Source organism: Sinocyclocheilus rhinocerous, unplaced genomic scaffold, assembly GCF_001515625.1.
Source record: "Sinocyclocheilus rhinocerous isolate Xijiao unplaced genomic scaffold, SAMN03320098_v1.1 scaffold196, whole genome shotgun sequence".
NCBI lineage: Eukaryota > Metazoa > Chordata > Actinopteri > Cypriniformes > Cyprinidae > Sinocyclocheilus > Sinocyclocheilus rhinocerous.
In genome coordinates this window covers 507027-530625 of record NW_015633546.1, presented here as the reverse complement: position 1 = coordinate 530625, position 23599 = coordinate 507027, and the positions used below count along the sequence as shown (strand labels likewise).

General features: G+C 37.7%; 3 protein-coding genes across 4 annotated transcripts in view; 1 reads left to right on the top strand and 2 right to left on the bottom strand.

Annotated features, from left to right (window-relative positions):
- The first annotated feature begins 61 nt into the window (after positions 1-61).
- On the top strand, positions 62-7091 carry LOC107744468 (AN1-type zinc finger protein 5-like). The gene is made up of 5 exons (XM_016558138.1): positions 62-222; positions 3984-4142; positions 4518-4617; positions 5506-5663; positions 5741-7091. The coding sequence occupies exons 2-5, from the start codon at positions 3986-3988 to the stop codon at positions 5887-5889; spliced, it is 564 nt and encodes a 187-aa protein (XP_016413624.1). The 5' UTR covers positions 62-222; positions 3984-3985; the 3' UTR covers positions 5890-7091.
- Positions 7092-13187: 6096 nt separating this feature from the next.
- gda (guanine deaminase) lies at positions 13188-18961 on the bottom strand. 2 transcript variants are annotated; one of them, XM_016558070.1, is made up of 14 exons: positions 18747-18961; positions 18467-18555; positions 18080-18251; positions 17842-17929; positions 17368-17473; positions 17178-17205; positions 16927-17034; positions 16349-16456; positions 15208-15305; positions 15036-15103; positions 14738-14884; positions 13819-13937; positions 13566-13593; positions 13188-13474 (listed from the first exon to the last, which is right to left on the bottom strand). In XM_016558070.1, exons 1-14 carry the CDS (start codon positions 18870-18872, stop codon positions 13407-13409), a joined length of 1353 nt encoding a protein of 450 aa, XP_016413556.1. In that variant the 5' UTR covers positions 18873-18961; the 3' UTR covers positions 13188-13406. The 2 variants fall into 2 exon arrangements, with proteins under 2 accessions (XP_016413556.1, XP_016413557.1); XM_016558071.1 differs by lacking the exons at positions 18467-18555; positions 18747-18961 and adding an exon at positions 18353-18460.
- A 1960-nt stretch (positions 18962-20921) lies between these two features.
- The window catches only part of cunh9orf85 (chromosome unknown C9orf85 homolog), an 8166-nt gene continuing 5488 nt past the window's right edge, over positions 20922-23599 (bottom strand). The window contains exon 4 of the mRNA XM_016558157.1: positions 20922-21605. Coding sequence (XP_016413643.1) covers positions 21452-21605 — 154 coding nt within the window. The 3' untranslated portion in view covers positions 20922-21451. The remainder of the gene's footprint in view (positions 21606-23599) is intronic.

Genomic DNA, 23599 nt, shown 5'->3' with positions numbered 1-23599 from the left:
CAATGAATGCCTGCCTATTTGCGATGACGCTATCAGTCACTCCCCTTTACCAAAGAAGGAAACAAACAGAGTGAAAGAAGGGAGAGCTCAGGAGAAAACGGGGGAGGAATTTACTTATTTACATCACCGACAAAACCTCGGGAGGAAGACAAACTCCTTTTCGAACAGTTCCTGTTCCTTAACCGACGTTCATCGACCGGTTAGGTTTTAAAAGCCTTCAAGGTAAGCGCTAAAACGTTTGTATGAATTTTATTTAGGCGATAATCGCGAAGGTTTAACAATGTGATCACGAAAAGACCGGCTGACCCCGAAAAAGGGAGCGATTAACGATTACCGATTCAGGACGTGTAACGTTAGCACACCGGGTTAAACCGCTAGCTCGGATCTATAAACGCCAGGGTTATTCGAGGTATCGAGCTTTTTTTGTTCGAAGGGTGGGTCTCTAAAAAAACGAAGTGTCCCAAGTTGTCAGCAGCACCTTCATGAACATCACAAGCCCCAGAACGTGACTCGCCTGGCCACAAACAAACAGATACGGACAGTCGCCAACTTTTCTTCACCTTGTATGTTACATAAAATTATAAATCGATTTGCGATGTCTGTTCTTATTTCCCTGTTTAATTATTATTTTTTCAGTAATTGCTTTTGAAACTGATACACAACCCCAAGGGATTATCTTCATTGTGCTGTGGCTTGTTTATTGTTCGACCCTGTGTGTATAAATTCAAGGAAGTCTCCTTTAGTTGTTCGCGTTTTTGTGCTGTATGTTACTAACGTTAGTTACTCAGACAAACAGCTGGCTAAGCCAGTTAGCTTTTTGTTTTATGCTTGTTCAAAGGACAGATTGTCTGTCTAGGTAGGCAATCCTGGAGCAAAAGGACAAAGAAGGAAGATTAAACAAAGCCAGTGCTGCTCTGTAGTCGCGATGTTTGCCTTTGGATGTGTCACGATTTTTTACGTCTTGCTATTTTTGGCGTTTACTCGCCGTTCCGGTTCATTCTGTTCTCTCAAATCCACCCAGTTTATTCGTCTGTGAGATTGGACAGAAGTAAGCTGACTAACGTTACCTAGATAGCCACGCGCTTATGATGCTGTCTAGACCGCAAGCTCGCGAGGTTTTGAGACACAGCCACTCTTTTACATCCCGGACACGACTGTCCCGTCATGTAGACGGATAAATGACCTGTAATTCTCGGTTGAGAGTGGTGGTTTGAAGTTGTGCTAACCGCCAGCATCGACTAGTTTTGGTTTTGATCCGTGGTGTCTGTGCCTTGACTGGCATGGTTGAACACGTGAACCGCTTTTGTGCTTCTTTTGCTTAAAATGACAGACTAGAGATGTAGGCTTAGTGTCTCACCTTTATTGCCTCCTGAAATTGCATATCACGCTTGACACCCACTCGAGAGCTTGTGTCATGCTGTTTAATGTGTAGATTTTATTTACAGATACAGATAGACGGATTAGAAGCGAGTTCAGTTTGGATGTGGTTAGGAATAGAAACGGCGGAACTCGGTGTTAGTCCGGTCAATCGGTTGACTTGACTGTAATTACTCTGTCCTGATGAGGGTGGTTGAGGAGCTTGTGTCTTATTTTTGGCTGAGATAAAACAAGGTCTTTTAATTATAGCGCGGTTTCCGGTGTATCCATGCTTAGAGACTTTTTAAAAGTTTAAACCCTTGAGCTTTAAAGGTGCACAAGGTAACTTTTTGCTAATTAAACATTTTACACATGAAATGAATCCCAGTTTTGTGAAATGTCATTGCAATGATGTACGTTTATATAAGATGAAGTCAGTTTTATAGAAAAAGCTCTTTTATTCTACATGGAGCGGGTCTCCCTCATGGGTGCCGCCATATTGAGGTCACATGACTATACAGCGTAATAACAGTATGTCATTTGTTTTTAAGAAACAGTAAGAATTCTTTATTTCTTTACAGAGTGTTAATTTAGTATTTTAGTATTGTTTTTTTTAAGTAGTTTCAACTTGTTTTTTTGTCAACTGTCTATTTTAATGTAATAGAACTTGATTTGTTAATTTAAAAAAATTTATACTTTATATAGCACCATTAGCCGGTGATTTACCAAAAATAAACATAAAAATACATCTAAACAAAATGGGCTAACTAAAGAATATAATAATGAACACATTATACAGGTGCATCTCAATAAATTAGAATGTCGTGGAAAAGTTCATTTATTTCAGTAATTCAACTCAAATTGTGAAACTCGTGTATTAAATAAATTCAGTGCACACAGACTGAAGTAGTTTAAGTCTTTGGTTCTTTTAATTGTGATGATTTTGGCTCACATTTAACAAAAACCCACCAATACACTATCTCAACAAATTAGAATATGCTGACATGCCAATCAGCTAATCAACTCAAAACACCTGCAAAGGTTTCCTGAGCCTTCAAAATGGTCTCTCAGTTTGATTCGCTAGGCTACACAATCATGGGGAAGACTCCTGATCTGACAGTTGTCCAGAATACAATCATTGACACCCTTCACAAGGAGGGTAAGCCACAAACATACATTGCCAAAGAAGCTGGCTGTTCACAGAGTGCTGTATCCAAGCATATTAACAGAAAGTTGAGTGGAAGGAAAAAGTGTGGAAGAAAAAGATGCACAACCAACCGAGAGAACCGCAGCCTTATGAGGATTGTCAAGCAAAATCGATTCAAGAATTTGAGTGAACTTCACAAGGAATGGACTGAGGCTGGGGTTAAGGCATCAAGAGCCACCACACACAGACGTGTCAAGGAATTTGGCTACAGTTGTCGTATTCCTCTTGTTAAGCCACTCCTGAACCACAGACAACGTCAGAGGCGTCTTACCTGGGCTAAGGAGAAGAAGAACTGGACTGTTGCCCAGTGGTCCAAAGTCCTCTTTTCAGATGAGAGCAAGTTTTGTATTTCATTTGGAAACCAAGGTCCTAGAGTCTGGAGGAAGGGTGGAGAAGCTCATAGCCCACGTTGCTTGAAGTCCAGTGTTAAGTTTCCACAGTCTGTGATGGTTTGGGGTGCAATGTCATCTGCTGGTGTTGGTCCATTGTGTTTTTTGAAAACCAACGTCACTGCACCCGTTTACCAATAAATTTTGGAGCACTTCATGCTTCCTTCTGCTGACCAGCTTTTTGAAGATGCTGATTTCATTTTCCAGCAGGATTTGGCACCTGCCCACACTGCCAAAAGCACCAAAAGTTGGTTAAATGACCATGGTGTTGGTGTGCTTGACTGGCCAGCAAACTCACCAGACCTGAACCCCAGAGAGAATCTTGTATTGTCAAGAGGAAAATGAGAAACAAGAGACCAAAAAATGCAGATGAGCTGAAGGCCACTGTTAAAGAAACCTGGGCTTCCATACCACGTCAGCAGTGCCACAAACTGATCACCTCCATGCCATGCCGAGTTGAGGCAGTAATTAAAGCAAAAGGAGCCCCTACCATGTATTGAGTACATGTACAGTAAATGAACATACTTTTCCAGAAGGCCAACAATTCACTAACAATGTTTTTTTTATTGGTCTTATGAAGTGTTCTAATTTGTTGAGATAGTGAATTGATTGGTTTTTGTTAAATGTGAGCCAAAATCATCACAATTAAAAGAACCAAAGACTTAAACTACTTCAGTCTGTGTGCATTGAATTTATTTAATACACGAGTTTCACAATTTGAGTTGAATTACTGAAATAAATGAACTTTTCCACGACATTGTAATTTATTGAGATGCACCTGTACATACTAGGAATAGTTCAATACTGCTTTTTCATGTCCAATACTGATACTGCAGCCTTGAGTATCTGTCCACAATAGTGCCAATCTGATACCAATAGCTTATAATATCTATACCTCATTAACTACTGAGTGCACCTTTAAAACAATGATCTCCTCTACTCATTGCATGTGCATGTAAGCCAAACACAATGCTGTCATTGTTAACAAGACCACTCTTGTTCTGTCTCCGTTTTCTTTTGTGATATATTAGCAATGGCCCAAGAGACAAACCAGAGTCCCGTGCCTATACTGTGTACCACTGGCTGTGGTTTCTATGGCAACCCCAGGACCAATGGTATGTGCTCGGTGTGCTATAAGGAGCACCTGAACAGACAGCAAAGCAGTGATCGTAGTCCCATGAGCCCCCTGGGTAAGTCACACTGAAACATTAACCTGTTTGTCTAACCTCCTAGATAGAGCTCTCTATGGTTATAGTTATACTATGGTATAAGGGCTCTCATTCATTGCACCTTGGAGACGGTGATATTATAGTTGCTACTGCAATAACAGACCATGGTTACTGCTTGTAAAGCATTTCTGACACCAGCACTCAGTGATAGCATGTTATTCTAAGCTGTTTTAGAACTGAATCCTTTTCTTGGTCTCTAGCACAATGTTGGGTCTTCCCTGAGAAATTGTAAATGATAAGCTGCACTTGTTTTGTTTCACAGGCCTTTTGTATAGTGTAGCACAGCTGCACCTGTGCACTGTTTGTGATATGTGTCTTTGTGTTCTGTTGGACCAGCTGGCAGCCCCTCAGCAGAGGCCGCCGCCATACAGAGACTAGAAGCCAGCATAAACAAAGCAGAGCCTTCACCTGCACCCAGCACAGATACCATGAGAGAGTGAGTACTTCACGTGTGTGTTTGTTGTTAAACCTCAGAATGGGAAAGAATGCATTTTATGTTCAGCTGCTTGACGTTTGAATGATCTCCGGTGTTTCAAGAAAAGCTTCGTTGTAGTTTTTGAAAAGTGATTTCTGTTAAACAAAATATCTCCTTTTGAATTGGACTTTGAGCTTTGTAACTCTGCAGATCATTTTTATGCTCAAACAGCAACATTACAGACTAACTAAAGTTGAAAAAGTGAAAAAGCATAATAGGACCCCTTTAATAATTTTGTTAAACAAACAAACAGCCAACCAATATTTGTGCACCATTTTGCTGCTTGACTGCAGGGGGGATTTTATAATGTGTATGATGGAATCTTTCAAAAATGCCTGTCAAATGTCAATAAACCAAAACTGTGCTGTCTAAATGTATATTCAAATGTCTGCAGCTACAGCAGTGCGCAAGATGATGAGCAAGATGACGCACAAGATGAAAGCAAGATCTGTTTTATTACTTATTATCATTGTTCAAGTATGCAAGGAATGTTTATTTAAAACTCTACAGTGTGAATGTAAAAGGAAGCACTGTAAAGTTTGTGGTAGTTAGGCCTTCAGACATTAAGCTCTGTTTTCTCGGTTCTTCTTTGTACTAAAATGGACTTTACTGCAAACAGAGCAGTCTTTGGGCCTGCTCCAGTTTTAGTGTGAGCTGTTTACTAATGACAGTCTTAAGTTCATGCAGTGCTAAGAACTTCGTTCTGACAGAAACTGGGACTTTGGGGTTTGTGGGAGAGCCTATTTTAGGATACAGCCCTATAAAATTGCGACCATACTCAGAAATCGGTCTCAGGCTGCTTTCAGAATCCACCCATGCCACATTGCAACAGTTTCATTTCTGACATTTTTTTTCTCTCTCCATTCTTCCCACAGTCATAACACAGCCCACCTCCTCCTACTCCCCCATCCCTGTGGCTCAGAGCAGCGACGAGGGCAAGAGCCCAGATTCCTCCAAACCGAAGAAAAATAGATGCTTTACCTGCCGTAAAAGGGTTGGCCTAACAGGTGAGACTCATTGATTGGTCATTCTGATTTAGTGTGATATATGTACATGAGGTCTTATGTCTTCTTTGGTTTTACAGGTTTCGACTGTCGATGTGGTAATCTGTTCTGTGGAATTCACCGGTACTCAGACAAGCACAACTGCACGTACGACTACAAGGCGGAAGCCGCTTCTAAGATCCGTAAGGAGAATCCCGTAGTGGTGGCCGATAAGATCCAGAGAATATAAGCTTTACCCTCTTTCTCCGAGCTTTCTCCGAGAACACTGGTGGATAAAATGGACGACTTGGAAAAACGGACTTGTTTTTCTATCACCTTAAGAAGAAAACGAGAGAACTGTACCGTCTGAGGCTCATGCATGAACGATCTTGACAGATTTTGGTTTTCTAATAGGTATTAATTTTTTTCTGTTTTGTTTCCTCTCCTCTCTGTGGTGTTTTATGCTAGGTCTTCTTGCATATTCTTTTGTTTCCTAAAGCATAGGACACCTTTCAGGAAATTGAGCTTTTATTATTGTTTTTTGATTTGCCTGTTCCCGCCCTCAAGCAATGGGAGTGGCAGATACTCTGTGCCAAAACGTGGCCGTGTAGTTTCTGAGTAAGTAGTGTTCAGCCTTTGACTTATGACTCTGGATTTTTAAGAGGTGTGTCAAAGCTCTACCTGATGATGTGTGCAGCATGAATTGATCTGTTAATTTTCAGTTTGTCATTACAGTCTGTTCTAGCAAATCAGTTGGAATTTGAGGCCGGCCAGTCGTTAAAACCATTTATTTAGCATTATTTTAGAATGTGAACTTGCTACTGTGACATCATGTTTTTGAATGAAAGGTTGAGATTCATCAGAAGTCTTCCCCACATTCTGAAACCAATAACCTTCATTCTGCGTTTTAGAGTGTCAGATGTCAGGGAGTTTTGTATTTGTTAATTACGTGTGACTTTTTGATAAGACTGTAAGGTGGTACGGTCTGTTTCCGTGTGAGCGTATTTGTGCGCATGGGGGAAATTTGCGCACAAGACCTTCTTCCTGTTGTCGAAGCGAGATGAGCTAACTCTACTTAGACAGCACATTCATAACACTGCAATAGTGTACGCATAAAGTCAGACCTGAGTCTGTGAAACTTCTTGTTTTTTTTAAAATGCACCTACAATGCACCTGTCATTTTTGTGTTTGTCAGCATATGTTAATGTGAGCGAGTCCATGTGCATGTATTGTGTATATAAACGTCTTTTCTTCTGTAGGGAGTGAGGTTTCCTTAAAAAAATTTAAAAAAGAGAGAGATGTATCTGTTTAATTTCAGCCTTTAGTTGTATGCAAATTTGTATGGAGAAAAAAAAAACACCTTACTATGTTCATATTTATGTATTGCATTTAATCCTTTTACCTGGCATTAAAGAAAAAAAGTATTGTAAATAAAAATATACAGAGAGAAAATATATAGTCATGTTGATCTGTTGTCATTTTGGGGGAAATTCCAGAACATCATACAGATAATGGTTTTGAAGTGAGTAGTTTCCAGGCGTTTTTATACTGAATAACACGCAGAAGAAGGCCCAAATTGTAGATTCCCTGACAGCCGAATGATTTTTAAGATGGTGCTTGTTGCGCACACCTGTCCCGCCTGCTGACGCAAAGACATCCTGTTTTCACGACAGCTGTCCTGACAACCTTTAGCACTTCTGTACTCCCAACCAAAGCAGATTTGACAATCCTGCCTGACCTAGTAACAGCTAGAGAGGTGCGGGTCACCCTCTAAGGAATGACAACAGCTGGTGTGAACCCTCATCAAACACGCAGGATATTCACATATACTTTTCCTGTCTTGTCTTCAAAGTACATCTCGTTCCCTTAAAGGAAAATCTTTTGGTCCAGTCATTGGGTGTTATTGTCATGCTCTGACTAGTCGGCGTCTGCGGCTCGCTCTCTGTATCTGTACAGAGGGGGCTGGGCGTTAAGCCGGTCTGGGTGGATGACATCACAGTGACAGGTGGTGACAGATGTTGAGGGCAGATGCCTACGCCACAGTGTGTAGACATGCGTCAGGAGGAGGGGCTAACCAAGGCTACAAAGAGATGTACTGAGGCATAGCTGAACAAGAAAACAGTGTGGCTTAGAACTTTGTATTCACGAGTAAAAGTAATGACCTGGGGCTGAATTGAAGGCAGGACGTAGGAATTGTTCAGCGGGGGAGCAGATGGGTTCTCACACAGAGTTCCGCGTGTTCTTCCCACGTTAATCCTTGTGCCAGTCAGAGGCTGTAAATTGGCTTCTCAGTCGTGAGTTTGGCTGAGGAGAAGAGGGCAAGGCTCAGAACCACGAGACAGAGGAGCTTAAAGAAAGAGTTTCGTATTAAAGCAATTATGGAGCTTGCGCTGGGAGGAATGAAACGTGAATGGGCATCATGGTCATAACAAGAAAAATGTAGGTTTTGGAAAAGGGAAGGAAATGTACTTAGTATTTATTTTTCAAAATTTTCTTTTTTTTAAGTAGTTTTTAAATAATTTATATCAGAGTTTACTAAACTGGGGTGTGTTGAAAAGCTTTAAACTGACTAATAATTAATGCAATAAAAAAATTTAATTAAAAAAATGTTTACCTCTATGTCATGTGACCACTAACTGATATCAGAGAATCGTGAACATATATGAATGAAAGGTTAAATTATTTAAATATTTAGGCTACTTAAAATCTCCCTACTTCAAGAAACTATTTTCGGCTAAAAGGGGTTCAGATGACCAAAAAAAAAAAAAAAGTTTAGGAATCCCTGATTTTAAATTATCCTGTAAATGTCAATGACAAGTTAAAAAATATTTTAAGGAATAAAAATATAGCAAATATTACAAAACATGTCATCAACAATTACAAATAAATGGAAAAGGGATATTGATGGCTAGTAAAAAATGTTCACTGCAAAAAGTGATTTTCTTACTCTATTTTTGTCTTGTTTTCCAGTATAACTATCTAAACATTCTTAAATCAAAACATTTGTGAGGAAAAATGACATTATATTAAATCTTGTTTTCTGAAAAATTGTATCAAATGTTTATACTTAAAATAAGGGGGAAAACAAGCTTTTTTTCGCTTTGAAATAAGTTTGTCGTCTTACCCCATTGGCTTATGTTCTGTTGTTTCAAGTTTAACATCATGAAATGCTAAATATGTCATTTCTGCTCAATTTTATAATGTTTCCAGTTTCATCTTGAAATTCTCCATCAGTAGTGACGAGAATTTTAAGGTAGCAGACTTAGCTTTTCAGTTTTAGTGAGTTTTTTTTTTTTTGGCTGGCCTGTCACAAAGCCTAACCAGATTATGACAGATGCAGTGAAGGCCAGTGAGTTCCGCCTGTCATCTCACACAATCTCTCTCAATTTAACAATACCACGCACAAGTAAACACTCTAATACGACACAATTCTCACTTCACAGGAAACTCCAAACTTGAATGTTCTCTTTTTCAGAACTTGACCAGAACGTTACCGTGCTGTTGTGTACCGACCGAGCTTTTGTTCCTTGAGGCGAAGTCAGGAAGATGGTAATCAGTTAACAGCAGTGTTGGGGAAAGTTACTTTTAAAAGTAATGCATTACAATATTGCGTTACTCCATAAAAAAGTAACTAATTACGTTACTTAGTTACTTTGTATGGAAAGTAATGCGTTACGTTACTTTTGCGTTACTTTCGCATTACATTTTAAATATGAGCAGGGCTTGATTGTTTTTAATATAAGAAGTTCTATTTATAGCAAATGTAAAAGCCCTTTCACACCAAAAAGTGTAATGAATAAACCTCAGGCTGAAGCAAAAGTAAATTCACGTCTGTACAGTAGAACGCAGGAGAAGAAACACTCTTCAGCAATAAAAAAACGATGAAGCACAGTTGTTAGTTTCTCTAAAGTCATTTTTGCTTATTAGTATGGTTGAACTGGATCATCAAAGGTCAGCAGCAAAGACATTGGTTAATAAAATGGGATTAGATACATTTGTTATTTAACATATTTAATTATTGCAGGTTTGCGTCATATTCTGAGTTTGCATTTCACTGTTTTAATTCATTTTGATGAATACTAAATCTGTTTTTTTTGCGAGTGGTATGAATTAATGCACATTCACATTTAGTCTAGAACTACAGTAACATGTTCAAACAGCATGTAAATGGGAAAACAAAGTAACTGGCGTTACTTTTTTGAAAAAGTAACAGATGTTTTCTTGTAAATTAAAAAGTAATGCGTTACTTTACTAGTTACTTGGGGAAAGTAATCTGATTATGTAACTCGCGTTACTTGTAATGCGTTACCCCCCACACTGGTTAACAGTACAGAGTAAAACCACCCTTTAACTTGTGAGTCTGGGTGTGGCTCACAAAGCTGCTTGTGTTCTTCAGGGTAGATCACACAGGAAGTTAATTCAGCCAGACAGTCAGATTACATGAAGAGAGGGGATTATGACAGATATGGGAACCTCTTTGACTCACTGAATTTTACACAAGGAGACAATCAGCTTCATACACAATATTAAACTATTTTATGGCCAAAAGTCTGTTCTTTTATGCCATTTCTGTAAAGTTGTGTTATTAAAGTGCTTATATATGCCTGTCTGTCACAACTATTTAATGTACCTTGTGTGGTCTAGCCAGGAAACTCCCAGTCAGACAGATCCACGATCCAACTCTGACTGATTCAGCATTTCTGTAAGAGAGAGAGGCTGCAGGAAGGGGGCGGGGCTTTAGATGGGCACTATTACGTCACTGCATATGACACAGGCTCGCCTCATTCTCCATTCACATGCTCCCACCGCGTCTACGTGCGAAGCCCCGTCTACTCACATGCGCTTTACTCATGCCTCCGTCTCATTCTGTCTCTCTCCCATCTGTGTGCCTCTTTGTCTTTCACTCCCATGTTTATACACTCTCCCTCACTTCTGCTTCTCTCGCTCTGAGACACTATGCTATTTGCAAGATGTCTGTGGTTCAAGCCCTTGGGCTAGAACGCCAAAGCAGACAGTTTTGAGGTTCATTTCATTTGCTAATATTTTATATTTAAAGGGATATTTCACCCCAAAATTAACATTTGCTGAAAATGTACTACTCACCCTCAGGCCATCGTGGATGTAGATTTTGTAGTGTTTGTTTTTTCATCAGAATAGATGTGGTCAAATTTAGCATTAAATCACTTGCTCGCCGATGGATCCTCTGCAGTGAATGGGTGCCGTCAGAATAAGAGCTGATAAAAACATCACAATAATCCACAAGCAATCTTCATGACTCCAGTCCATCAATTAACATCTTGTGAAGTGAAAGGCTTCATGTTTGTAAGAAACAAAACCATCAGTAAGGTGTTTTTCATTTCAGGCCATTGCTTCCAGCTAAAATAACGTTCCATGATAGCCTACATAATATTGCTTTCACAAGTGAAAAGTCATCTTGTCTGAATCTGGAGAGAAATATGCACAGGTCAAGCATTGTTTCTAAGCTCAAACAAGTCCAAAACCAAATATGTCAGTGGATTTTGATGCGAGAGGGCAACAGGGGATGGATGTTTTCACTGGAGGAAGCTGTTTGGACTCTCATTCTGATGACATCCATTCTCTGCAGAGGGTCCATTGTTGAGTAAGTGATGTATTTCTCTAAATCTGTTTCGTTGAAGAAACAAACTCATTACAGGTGAACTATTGCTTTAATACTTAATATAATTCATGGAGTTATTATTCCAAGTGCTAACGGTCTAATCAGATTCAATGATCTATGCTAAGCTACAGCTAAAAGTGCTACCGCCAGACCCGGAGATCGGCTGAATGGATTCGAAAACGGTAAAACTCAACTGTTTAACTCTAGGGGAGTTGGAAAATGAGCCTATTTTCAAAAATAGTGGAGTGTTCCTTTAAGAGGGGCATCTTCCCAGTTCCTACCCATATATCAGCAAAGAATATGTGACCCTGGACCACAAAACCAGTCATAAGGGTCTTTTTTTTTTTAAATTTATTGAGATTGCTGAATAAATCAAGCTTTCCAATGATATATGGTTTGTTAGGATTGAACAATATTTGGCTGAGATACAACTAGCCTATTTGAAAATCTGGAATCTGAGGATGCAAAAAAAATCTAAATATTGAGAAAATAGCCTTTAAAGTTGTTCAAATGAAGTCCTTAGTAATGCATATTACTAATCAAAATTAAGTTTTGATATATTTACGGTAGGAAATTTACAAAATATCTTCATGGAACATGATCTTTACTTAATATCCTAATGATTTTTGGCATAAAAGAAAAATCAATCATTTTGACCCATACAATGTATTGCGGGGGCTATTGCTACAAATATACCCGTGCTACTTATGACTGGTTTTGTGGTCCAGGGTCACATATGTCCCTTACATTTTCTTCTGTGAAAGCAGTTGTTTAAAGTTTGTAAACATTTCTGTAAATGACATCTAAATATATACTAAAGATTCATCATGATGAGTAATAGTCATTATGAAAGCAAGATTTGCTTGCTGAGCAATGTGTTCAGATATTATTTTTCCAAACACACAAGACAGACCTGACTGACCGAGAGTTCAGAACTGGAATGTTGGCATTGTGGTGCAACAAACTTCGGCTGAAAAAGACACAAACTTGCATGGCATAAAATAATATTATGTATAAAAATGTTTCAGATCATTAGAAATCAGCATAATTTACAATAATAACAGAAAATTTATATAAAATGTAAATCGTGTTTACTGATATTTGAATATAAATTGTGACTCAAATATGAGCATACTGTGAAATAATTAGTCAGATATGACTCACTCACTAAAGCACATCGCTGTAGACTGGCGTTAGATCTGCAGTGTAAAACACAGTCTCTTAGCGCCTCCTTGTGGTTATCGATTATTTTTGCCAATTAATCGGCAGATAAACAAACTTTTCAAAATTGTGTTAAAATGTATATGAATAATGAAAAGTCCATATTTATTTATGTAATTTTACTGCAATTCATTTAACTAGTACTGTTGTGTGAAAAATCACTATGTTTGAATATAACAATTACACATAGTCTCTTAACTCCATGTTTAAAAATGATTGAATAATTAAAAATGCTGTTTTAAATCATTTTAGATGTATAGCATGCTATACTGCAAGACTGCTGTCACTGCTTGAAATGATGACCACTCAATTTCAGTTCAAATACATTCAGAACTCATCTACCATGTATTGTAAGCATTGTACGTATAGGGCATGAAGCAAATGTAATCAAGAGCACTGTTCCTACTTGAGAACTGTCATAAACAGTGAAAGGACAGGTGAGACAGACAGCTAAGAGCTTCTGATGAGAGCTGTGTGCATGAGAGAGTGTCACAAATACTGGTTTTACAGTGTATTATCATGAATCAATGATAATACAAGCAATCAAAAATAAATACATAAATATACCTAAATAACATAAATTTAAAAAAGGGTGACAATAACGTAAAGCAGTTTTATTGTCAATTTGTCATTGATTAATATAAAATATATTCTGTCACATTTTTTCCATGATCAACACGACTAGTAAATAGAAGACAACAATTTAATAAAAATGAAAGAAAATCTATTTGAGCATTGGACAAATCTTTAAATCATGCGGTAAAATGTAAATAAACAATATTTCCTAAATAAAGACATTTAACAATATGTTAACTAAATAATATACATCTATAACATCCTTTAAAAAACAACTAAACTGCAAGGCAAAAAAAAGTATTACATTTCTGGTAAAAACAACTAGAGAGTAATTATGTATCTGGAAATGGAACCACTCGTCTTCCAGCCATGTAGACTTCAGTAATATTTCGATCATCACCTTTTCAGAACAAAAATGGATTTAGATAAGACAAGAATATCTGAATTAAAGGGATATTTTAAGCATTTCAACATTTTTTAAAGCAACTTACCTAAGTTTAAAAACTTCTCCAAAATGACCTGTATGAAAAAAAGCACATTAAATGGGGCATTCTTTATAATTTGTACACATTAAAGAATTTGTAATGTATGCAAAGGATATTCATTGATATTGATTGTTTTTGCAACAAGACCAGTGTGTTTGCATATGACCACACACACACACACACAAAACAAAACATTTAACCAATTGATGTTGTTTTCTCAGTATGAGGGCAGAAAAGATCAGTAGGAGCTCTGTCGAACCTTGGGGCCTTCACCAGGAAACAAATCGATCGGTCCATCAGGAACGCAAACATTCACTCGCAGGGCATCAAAGTCCTTGCCTACCACAAAGTTTCCGGTCTGATCATCCAGTGAGAGGGCTGTAGGGAATTTGGAGAACAACCAAGCAAGTTTATATAGTGTGCTGTGCTACACTGTAAAAAATGACAGTGAATTTAATGGTAAAAGACTGTAAAAATGCTACAGTAAAGACCTGTTAAATGGTTAACGGTAAATTCCCCTACTATATACGGTGAAAAACTGTACTGGACATTACATGTATTGGACATTAATTTTACGGTAGTATACCGTTTTTGGAAGTGAAAAAGACCGTATAATTTACAGTGAATAACCGTAAATTGACATTCCCAGAATTCCCTGGGTTACATTTCAAATTTGATGTTTTTTTGTTGAAATAACTGTTTCTTCTTAGTTTTTTCTTATCAGTTTTGTATATTAGGGTTGTGTGTTACACCTAATGTTGTTAAATTTAATGTTTATTGCATTATTTCAGTTTCATGTGTGTTTAGTGTCTGTGTGAATGACACTGTGCACCTTTTATATATCTTATTATTTAAAAGCTGCTTGTGATGGGCTTTGGTTCATCATGTGACTTTCTCATCACCACCTGCATTTGGTGGTTATCAGTGTATTACAAAGGTGCAAAACAGATTTCAGTACTTCAATAGGTTGGTATATTAACATTATATCAGTTAATGAAATTACGGTATTTAACTGTAAATTTAAGTTAAAACCGTAAAACCTAAAACGTTGCTACCGTATTTTTGTACGGTAAAATTCCGGCAACCACAGCTGCCGTTTTTTTACCGTAAATTTTACGGAATTTTTTTTACAGTGTAGTATTAAATAACATGTTTGTCAATGAGAGCTGGAAACTTACCTTCGCTGCCTCCAAGTGTAGCCAATCTGAAAACCTCCTCAAAGCTCAGAGTCTTATGCTGAGGGTCCTGGATGGTCAGGGCCTTCGATGTGTCGAGAGTTCTTCTCATAGCATCTAGCATGGATGGGGAGTAGCCTCCTGCTACATCTACAGACGGCACAGACAAAACCATAAAATGCAGAATACTGGACCTGACATGAAATTGGCAACTGACATGTATAGCTTATTATCTTTAAAGCTTTCGCTAAGAAATAATTTTCCACTATAATGCACAAAATGGCCTGGCAAACAGCCTTACCTGTCCCCAAACCCAATTTCACTTTGTGGTTCAAGACATTGCGCACATTTAGTATCCCACTGCAAATCCTGGGATGGTAAAAGAGACAGTAAATGAAAGAAATAACATGTATTAGAATATATTAAAGCTATCTGAAAATGAATATTAATAGTAAAAGGCTTTAGGTGCTCACGAAATGTTACTGTTAGGACAGTGAGAGACTGCGGATCCTGTTTCACGAAAGATCTCCAGTTCTTCGTCAGTTAGGTGACAGCCATGGGCCATTACAGTCTGCAATAGTCATTTACATCATTTAATTCCAATCCAATTTCAATTCTTTTAGGCAAAGGTTTAATTTAACAACTGGAACCGTTTTAAAAGGGTGCTTTATAATCAAAATACCTTTTCCATACATTTCAGAATAGCAATGAATGAATCATTCATTGAAGCCAGTTCATTGAAAATTAAACTCAGTTATCCAAAACCTAAAACTGAAATATTCTGATTTGGTAAAAGCCATCAAAGATTTTGTTTCACAAGTTTGCAACGACCCTAGCATGAGTAAATAATGAAAATGAGTAAATATTCAATTTTTTGGTGAATTATTCCTTTAAATCATAGGTCTTTTAAGTCAGAAATAGTCAGAAAGTGCACTTGGTCCCAGATCAGTGAGGAAGAGTGTCATCTCTTCAGAGCAGGGAGTTTGTATGCTTAAACAAATGACAATGCACTCCAGTGAACTGAACTCTTGATCACAAACTCATATTACAAAGCACATGATTCAGAACCTCTCAAACAAGCGCTTCACATCCACAGGACTAATGACAACAAACCAAAATAAAAACATATTGGTTCATCAAATATGTGCAGCTTTATATTAATTTATTTGTATTTATCTTTTTAAATAAACTCACAGAACTGTATATTGGCAAACAGCTGCATATATTTTAAAGACCCAAACCCATTTTACACCAGGAGTTCCTCCCTATTTATTTTGAAGGGCAAAGGTGGTTTAAAATATTACTACAATGCAAGTAACAATTTCATACATTCCATTAAAGATGCATAGTAACCACTGTATTTGTAATAGAAGACTGACATTTGTTTATGTCATGCATAGACTTCAGACTTTCACACTTGGACTCTGTTGCAACACAATTCAGAACATAAAATCTACAAAATGATACAATGAATCAGTAACAAAGGTATCTATGTAGAACAATATATATACATAAAGTAATATATTAGATAAAAAGATATATTAAAAAAATATATGCAAAAATATATTTCATCAGGTCTTTACAGTATAATGACAATCACTGAATACCACTCACCCTATCTGTAAGCAGGTTGTGCTTGAGGTAAACATCAGTGTAGGATTTGCAGCCTGGGAACAATGTCTTCACAAGCTCCACTTCCTCTTTGGTCTCACTGATGTGACTCTATAAGTTTAATGATTGCAGAAAAACAGGTGTTAATCATTTTACTATTATGGGTCTATTAGTGTTTATCTTACGATTTACAGCAGCTAAACTGCTAATTATTCACAACTATTGAGTTTAGAATATCAGTTTATAATATTTACAGCATTTATTTATAATATTACAATGATAGTTTATATATTGCACAGAATCTCTATTATAAATGCTGATGGAGCATGGAGTACATAAAGCTAACCACACCCATCATTCACCTCATTGTCACCTTTTACAAGAATTATGAACATAAAGAACTGAAAGTGATAACACCATAAGGTCTTGTGTCAATCAAAAACTCTTAGTCATCATACCATGCTTCAAGCTTCTACCATGTGAACAATGCCGTAATCCACTTGAATGTTAATTGTATGTTCTTTAACCTTTGTAAATCACTGTTTATCAAGTAGATGTTAATGTGTGAAAGGAGGACAAACCTGAACGTGAAGCTTGTTGTTATTGGCGATCTCACCTAATTCACTGAGCAGTGAGGAGGAACAGGATGGAGCGAATCGAGGAGTGACCACAGGCTTAACATTGGGGTACTAAAACAGTCAGATAATATGTTTTTATTTTCATATTTACAGAGCCTGAAATCATTTAGGCACAACTAGTTACTGTAACACCGACTCTGACTAGAGTTACATAATAAATCAATTAAATTAATGAGAATGAACTCATTATTTACCTCCTTTTTGAGAAGCTCTTTGATGAAACTGCAAAAAAAAACAAGAGGAAGCAGAATCATATCTTCACGTTCATTGATCAGACTGGGGTTTAGATTAGGTTTATAACCAAAATTCAGTCATTTTGTACATTGTACATGAGGGTACTAACACTATCGTGTCAGTACAGTCACACAGTCCTCCAAAACTCACCGATCTGTCTCCTCTTTACATTCACTTGGACTTTCTTTGTACTGTGGAACTGCAGAATTGCAGTCCATGCAAACTTTACCCACTAAAGCTCTTTGTCCAAACCTATCTAGTGGAAAAGAGGCAAAATATTGTATATCAAAATCTAAAATCAATGATCGATTTATTATCTTGTGAGATAATGATACAGCAACATAGTGGACACATGATTTGAAAGTAATATTAAAGTTGAGACAGAGTTATTACAATTTTACTTCACAGAATGATAGGTCACACACAGTGCACCTCTTCTTACATAATATGAAAAAGCAAACATAAATGCAGTTACTTAACAGGAACAAGAACTAAGACAAGATAGGACGAAGCAAGACAAATTCCAAAGGTTAGAGAAAGGATGTGTTTGTGTTTGCCACCACAGACACAGTTAAAGGGGAAATTCATTCAACATGTGTGTATCCTTGGTTGCATGTGTTTTACCTGCAAGCTCTCCAAGCAGAAGAGAGGCATCAGTGTGTATTGTGGCAAAATAACAAGCAGTAGTGGTGCCGTTCTTTAATGTTCTTCTCTACAATGCCAAACAGTCAGCAAAAAGATTCAAACGAAATTTGCAACATGCATTCTACATCCTTATCAGTTCCATCAATGATTTACCTTACTTTAGAGTTATTCTTTACATTTATTATAGTTTTTATTTAATCAATTTCAATGAGCTTACCACAACTTTAGTGTAGACATCATTGGCAAAATCCAAATCTTTATACTTGGCTTCCACAGGGAAAGTGTAAGTGTTGAGCCACTCCAGCAGAGGCAGGTCTAAGGCAGTTCCAGCATAGCTATACTGAGACGCATGGATGTGTGTATCAACCATTCCGGGCATAAGAAACTCACTGTGGAGCCAAAGTCAAATTAAGCAGTGGCACTGCAAAACGATTTCAAGCTTGAACATGCTCATTATTACACAATTTGATCACAAAGCTGGTGACGTTACCTGCTGAGTGGTTGTTCTGAATGCAAAAGCGACTGCAAGTCCTGCACCCTTATGCAAGACTTAGGTATGTTAGACTATAGAATATATGCAATTCATTTAGACTGATGTACTTACTATTGTCCAAGCTGTTTTATGTCTGAAGTTTCAAAGCCCCATATTTCTGAAAGACTGACCACATCTTGATGTTTTTCAATAAATGCAATCTGCTCAGAAAGAAGGGGAAAAAATAGCATTATGAAAAAAATAGGAAGTACATTATTACAAATCATTGGCAATAACAAATGACATCATTTATTATATACAGTATAATACATTATGTGATTAGGACATTTATCTTCGAAAGTCAATCAAAATGAGATGACACAAATTGTATTAAAAAACGTATTAAACAAACCTTGCCCTTATCGTCGACTCCTAAGACACAGTTCTGCAGTATTTCCACCGCAGCTCGTGGTGTGGAGTGCACAAATGTTCCACTGAAGACGTGCGCAATGCGCGCGGTTGTGTGGTTCCGATTCATTATTGGCACCGATTTTCAAATGTCATTTCAAATGAATTCTCTGAACTTTTATATACGACACGAGGCATTGCAGAATTCCTGGGAGGTGGATATTGTAAACCGGTAATCATTACAACAGCTCTAAGCGCGTCATAGGGTACATCCAATCAAACTCTCATGCGCCATTGGGACGTTCTGTAATTGGTGATAGCACACCGCCGCCTGTTTTCTTTATTTTGATGTTTTAATTACTCGCTACTACAAATAATAGGCTAATAATAATAATAATTACAAATAAGAAAATATAAACGTTTAATAAATTATGGGTAAGGTTAGGTTTAGGGGTGGGGATTGGGTTAAGTCTGTATTTTTTGGACAGTAATGTTGATCCAGGATCAACAAAAGATGTTGATCCAGGAACATGTCTTACTTGGCAAAATCACGGCGACCGCGTGTGGTCATGGTGATGTATGAGCAGTAGCAGGTGTCCAACACGGGATTAGGGTTAGGGTTAGGGTTAGTGGGATAAAGGAATACTGAAGCAATATTAATTTATACATAGAACATATCCATCAGTTAATAATTTAGGGCTATAATTAATAACCATTGGTATTAGCTGAGACTCTAAAATTCATTAGGTTCTGGTTTGCATTTATAACAAATAAACTGAACTGAAAATATTTGTGAAATGTTTTGTTTAGTTGTGCTAATTTATAAGAATGAAGGTAGAAGGACTTGCTGTATTGTATGTTTGTAGACTATATGAAAGAGCAAATGACAGCACCACGGATGAACAATAGTTACCTTAGCTACGTACCTTTTTGAAAGGTTTCACATTACACTCTTGCCTGTGCAATGTTTTATATTAGAACAATCCGTTGATGTTTGCTGGATAAATAATTATTGTAAAGGACAATTCTTGTGCAACACTTGAATACACATGACACATGACATTCACGCAATATTAGGACATTGCAGTCTCACCTGACTCCTTCAACAAACATTACAACAATATAGACAAACACTACATAGGCTATAGACAAAAATAAAGGGCATTGTAATGAAACAGAACAAAAATGGTTTGCATTGTCCACTGCACAGAAGAACTGCACTGAAATTAAGTTACACATAATTATTTTGTATGCATACCATTGAACTAAGTTAGTGAGTTCTGCCATTGATAAGAGTAAAGGAAAGTGAAAATGTGATCAATAGCTGTATTCCGTATGAAGAAGCTGCAGCCATTTCTTCCATATAAAGAATACAGCCATTGAAAGCATTTTCACAATAGCATTTGGACACAATCATTTTGATGTGTGTGGTAAAGGAGATAGTAAAGCAGTCAGACATGTGATACAGGTCTCCCCTCTTGCTTCATAACTGTGGCTAAACCTCATGACATAAATCCAGGATTAAAGTTACAGTTCCTCAAATCGTTCACAAAACAGTTTATATTTGGTTTTTGTATTAGCAATCATGTAAAGTATTAACTTCTCCATAACTTTGCGTCACAGGTGGTTCAGATGCTGCACAAAGGGCGAAACAGAAACTATTCTCATTTAAGTTCCTTAAACATCACGAGAGATTTCCCTGAAAATCTTGAAATAGTTGGCTATGATCTCATAGCATTACCTCTGTGATCACATGGCGATTTAACATGTTACTGGACTCATTTTCATTCAAAAAATGTATTCTGTTATTCTAGACCTGTGATGGTTCTACTTTATATTAATTATCTTTAAATGCACTAATGTACTTACATTAGAAAAGATTACTTGTTACAAATGTGCTTATTGTGTTAATGCTGTATTGCCAAACTTTTGTTGCTATTGATGTGGGACATGTTTAAGCTTAGGGATACGTTTAGTGGTATGGGTAGGTTTGTAATTAAGCAGCATTTATTTAAATTAATTACAGCCGCAATTATATGGATGTATTTAAAAAAAATAAAAAAAAATATATATATATATATACACGTATCTACACAACAAGGGCATTGCATCAAATGATTTTTGAATTTAAATGTTACTACATAGTAGTTAATAACGCTTAATATAAAGTGGGTCCCCTGTGTTTTCGCAGCCACTTATTATATGCAAAGAGGACGTTTCTAACTAAATCTATATGTTAAAAAAGATGAAAATCAGTCAGCAGGACAGAAAACGGGACAGTGAAGGTGTAGATTTAACATTCAGTGTAATTCAGTATTTTCTAAACAGAGAGCACTTGCTTGTAGGTCGTTTATTCAATGGACATGTTTCATCAGTACTTTCTATTTCTGTTTTTCTATTTACAAAAATACTTATGAAACATATTTCATTCATATAGCTTCTCAAATAACATGAATGCTATCAAAATGTTTGTGTGATTTAAAAAACAAGACTGGGTTTCGGCATACGACTGTGTCAGTTCCTGCAAGATCACAGTAATGGAAACAAACAGTCACCACAGCCAACAGGAAAACACCTCCTGGGAGTCTTTCCCAATTAACAGCAGGGGAACAGGTGAGTACATGTCCAGTATCCAGCTCCAGTTTTCCTTAGATACACTGTTCTTAGGTTTAGCTGTTTGCTGGTAATGCATACAGAAGACTGCTAATGTTAATTTCCTTCCGCTTCTGAATCACTATCACAGTCATCATTGCTAAAGCCCAGGTCATCAAAATCTTCGTCATCATCTCTTTTTTTCTGTCTCTTTCCTTTATTTGGCTGGCTGGTGTCCTCTACCTCTTCTTCTTCTTCCTTCGTGTCAAGTCTGAAAAACAAAAAGCAGACAGATACATAAAAACTCTCTAAAACAACTATGAAATACAAGAACTTAATTTTGTGGTCACAGTTAATAGTAATACACCTCAACATACAGTATATATACAGTGGTGTAAAAAAGTGTTGGCCCCCTTCCTGATTTCTTATTTTTTGGCATGTTTGTCACACTTTAATGTTTCAGATTATCAAACAAATTTAAATATTAGTCAAAGATAACACAAGTAAACACAACATGCAGTTTTTAAATGAAGGTTTTTATTATTAAGGGAAAACAAAATCCAAAACTACATGGCCCTGTGTGAAGAAGTGTTTGCCCCCCTGTTAAAACTGTGGTTTATCACACCTGAGTTCAATTTCTCTAGCCACACCCAGGCCTGATTACTGCCACACCTGTTCGCAATCAAGAAATCTCTTAAATAGGACCTGCCTGACAAAGTGAAGTAGACCAAAAGATCCTCAAAAGCTAGACATCATGCCGAGATCCAAAGAAATTCAGAAACAAATGAGTAAGTAATTGAGATCTATCAGTCTGGAAAAGGTTTGTGACGAGCGTCCTGAAGCTTCATCAGCGTCGCCCTGGCAACAAGCGAGGAACACCTGGCCGTCCTCATCACAGGCTGATCGGTCACAGCTGCAGCTCATCAGGCGGCGGCCACATAAGCCACGCAAGCCCTGCCATCTGGGAGACTTCTCCATGAGACTGAGCACTAACTCGCCCTCTCATTTCTCCCACAGACAGCAGCGTGTGACCGACCAGCCCCACAGGAGCACTGCACGGACACTCTGCACTGGGAAGACGGGAAGAGAGCACTCACGGCACCGGAGCACCTACCTGGACCTTTCTCCCTATCACCCACCACACCAATAAATCCACCCTCCGGGGTATTGATTGAAATTCCTTGTCGTGTGATTCTTCACCCCGTTACACATGAAATATCTTGATTCTCACCTTTATAGATTATGTTATTGTTAAGTCCCAGGTCTAGGGTCTAGGAGAATAACATAAATAAAGATCTTTACACTGGGGTGTTGTGATCTTTCGTTCTTTATTTATTTATTTATTTATTTTTCCAAGTCAAGTTTAATGGCAATAAAATAGCACACAAAAATAGGAAGCAAGTGAACTTCAGGGTTGGGCCAAGGACAAAATAATAAACAAAAAATTAAAACTACTGTTTCCCAAATAATCTTAATACCCTAGAAAGAAAAAAAGTTCAAACAAAAATGCAGGGTCTGAACTAACTCCCTGGCTAACCGAAAAACAGGAGAAAATGAATAGATTACAGAAAGAAATGACACCCAACCCCTACAGCTTCCGTGCTGAAATGAAGTGATATGCACAATATTTACAATAACGGGCGAAAACACACAGCCATGTTAAAAGAAAAACAATCTGATGAAAACTTTACAACAACAACACAACACTGGGTGGGTAAGGTGAATAGAAAAGAAAAAGACCAAAATAGATTTCACAATATTTACAAAAAGTCGCTATACAGAGATTCTCTTTCTTTTCTTATCAGTAATCACAAATTCAACCAACAACATCATCAACAACATCCCACAGCCAGATCAGCCTCGCTGCGTTTTTGAAAGATGCCCAGTTCCAGCCTCGACCAACCCCGTGCCGCCACCACTCAACGCGTTCAGCTGCCGGACCCCCGAGTGCAAGCTGTGAAGCTGCTACCCAAGCAGACTCCTCATGATGACGTAGAAGCCTTCTTACAAATGTTCGAAGCGACGGCCACCACGGAAGGATGGCATAGGGACGACTGGGCACAGGTGCTGGCTCCCCTGCTGACGGGCGAAGCTCAGCGTGCATACTTCGCTCTTCCCGCCGCCTCCGCCAATCAATATAAGGAGGTCAAGAAGGAAATTCTAGCCCACCTGGGGTTATTCCCCTATCTGTGCCGCCCAGGACTTCCACGAGTGGGAATATAAGCCCCGTCTGCCTGCCCCTGCCCAGGCCGCCGAACTCACGTG

Excerpts from the sequence above, each read along its gene's own strand:
- LOC107744468 (XM_016558138.1), top strand. The coding sequence starts at position 3,986 with ATGGCCCAAGAGACAAACCAGAGTCCCGTGCCTATACTGTGTACCACT. Across the intron at positions 4,143-4,517 it reads TAGTCCCATGAGCCCCCTGG|CTGGCAGCCCCTCAGCAGAG; the intron begins GTAAGTCACACT and ends CTGTTGGACCAG. Across the intron at positions 4,618-5,505 it reads AGCACAGATACCATGAGAGA|TTTTTCTCTCTCCATTCTTC; the intron begins GTGAGTACTTCA and ends TTTCTGACATTT.
- gda (XM_016558070.1), bottom strand. The coding sequence starts at position 18,872 with ATGAATCGGAACCACACAACCGCGCGCATTGCGCACGTCTTCAGTGGA. Across the intron at positions 17,930-18,079 it reads ATGTCTACACTAAAGTTGTG|AGAAGAACATTAAAGAACGG; the intron begins GTAAGCTCATTG and ends TTGGCATTGTAG. Across the intron at positions 16,457-16,926 it reads ACAACAAGCTTCACGTTCAG|AGTCACATCAGTGAGACCAA; the intron begins GTTTGTCCTCCT and ends TTAAACTTATAG.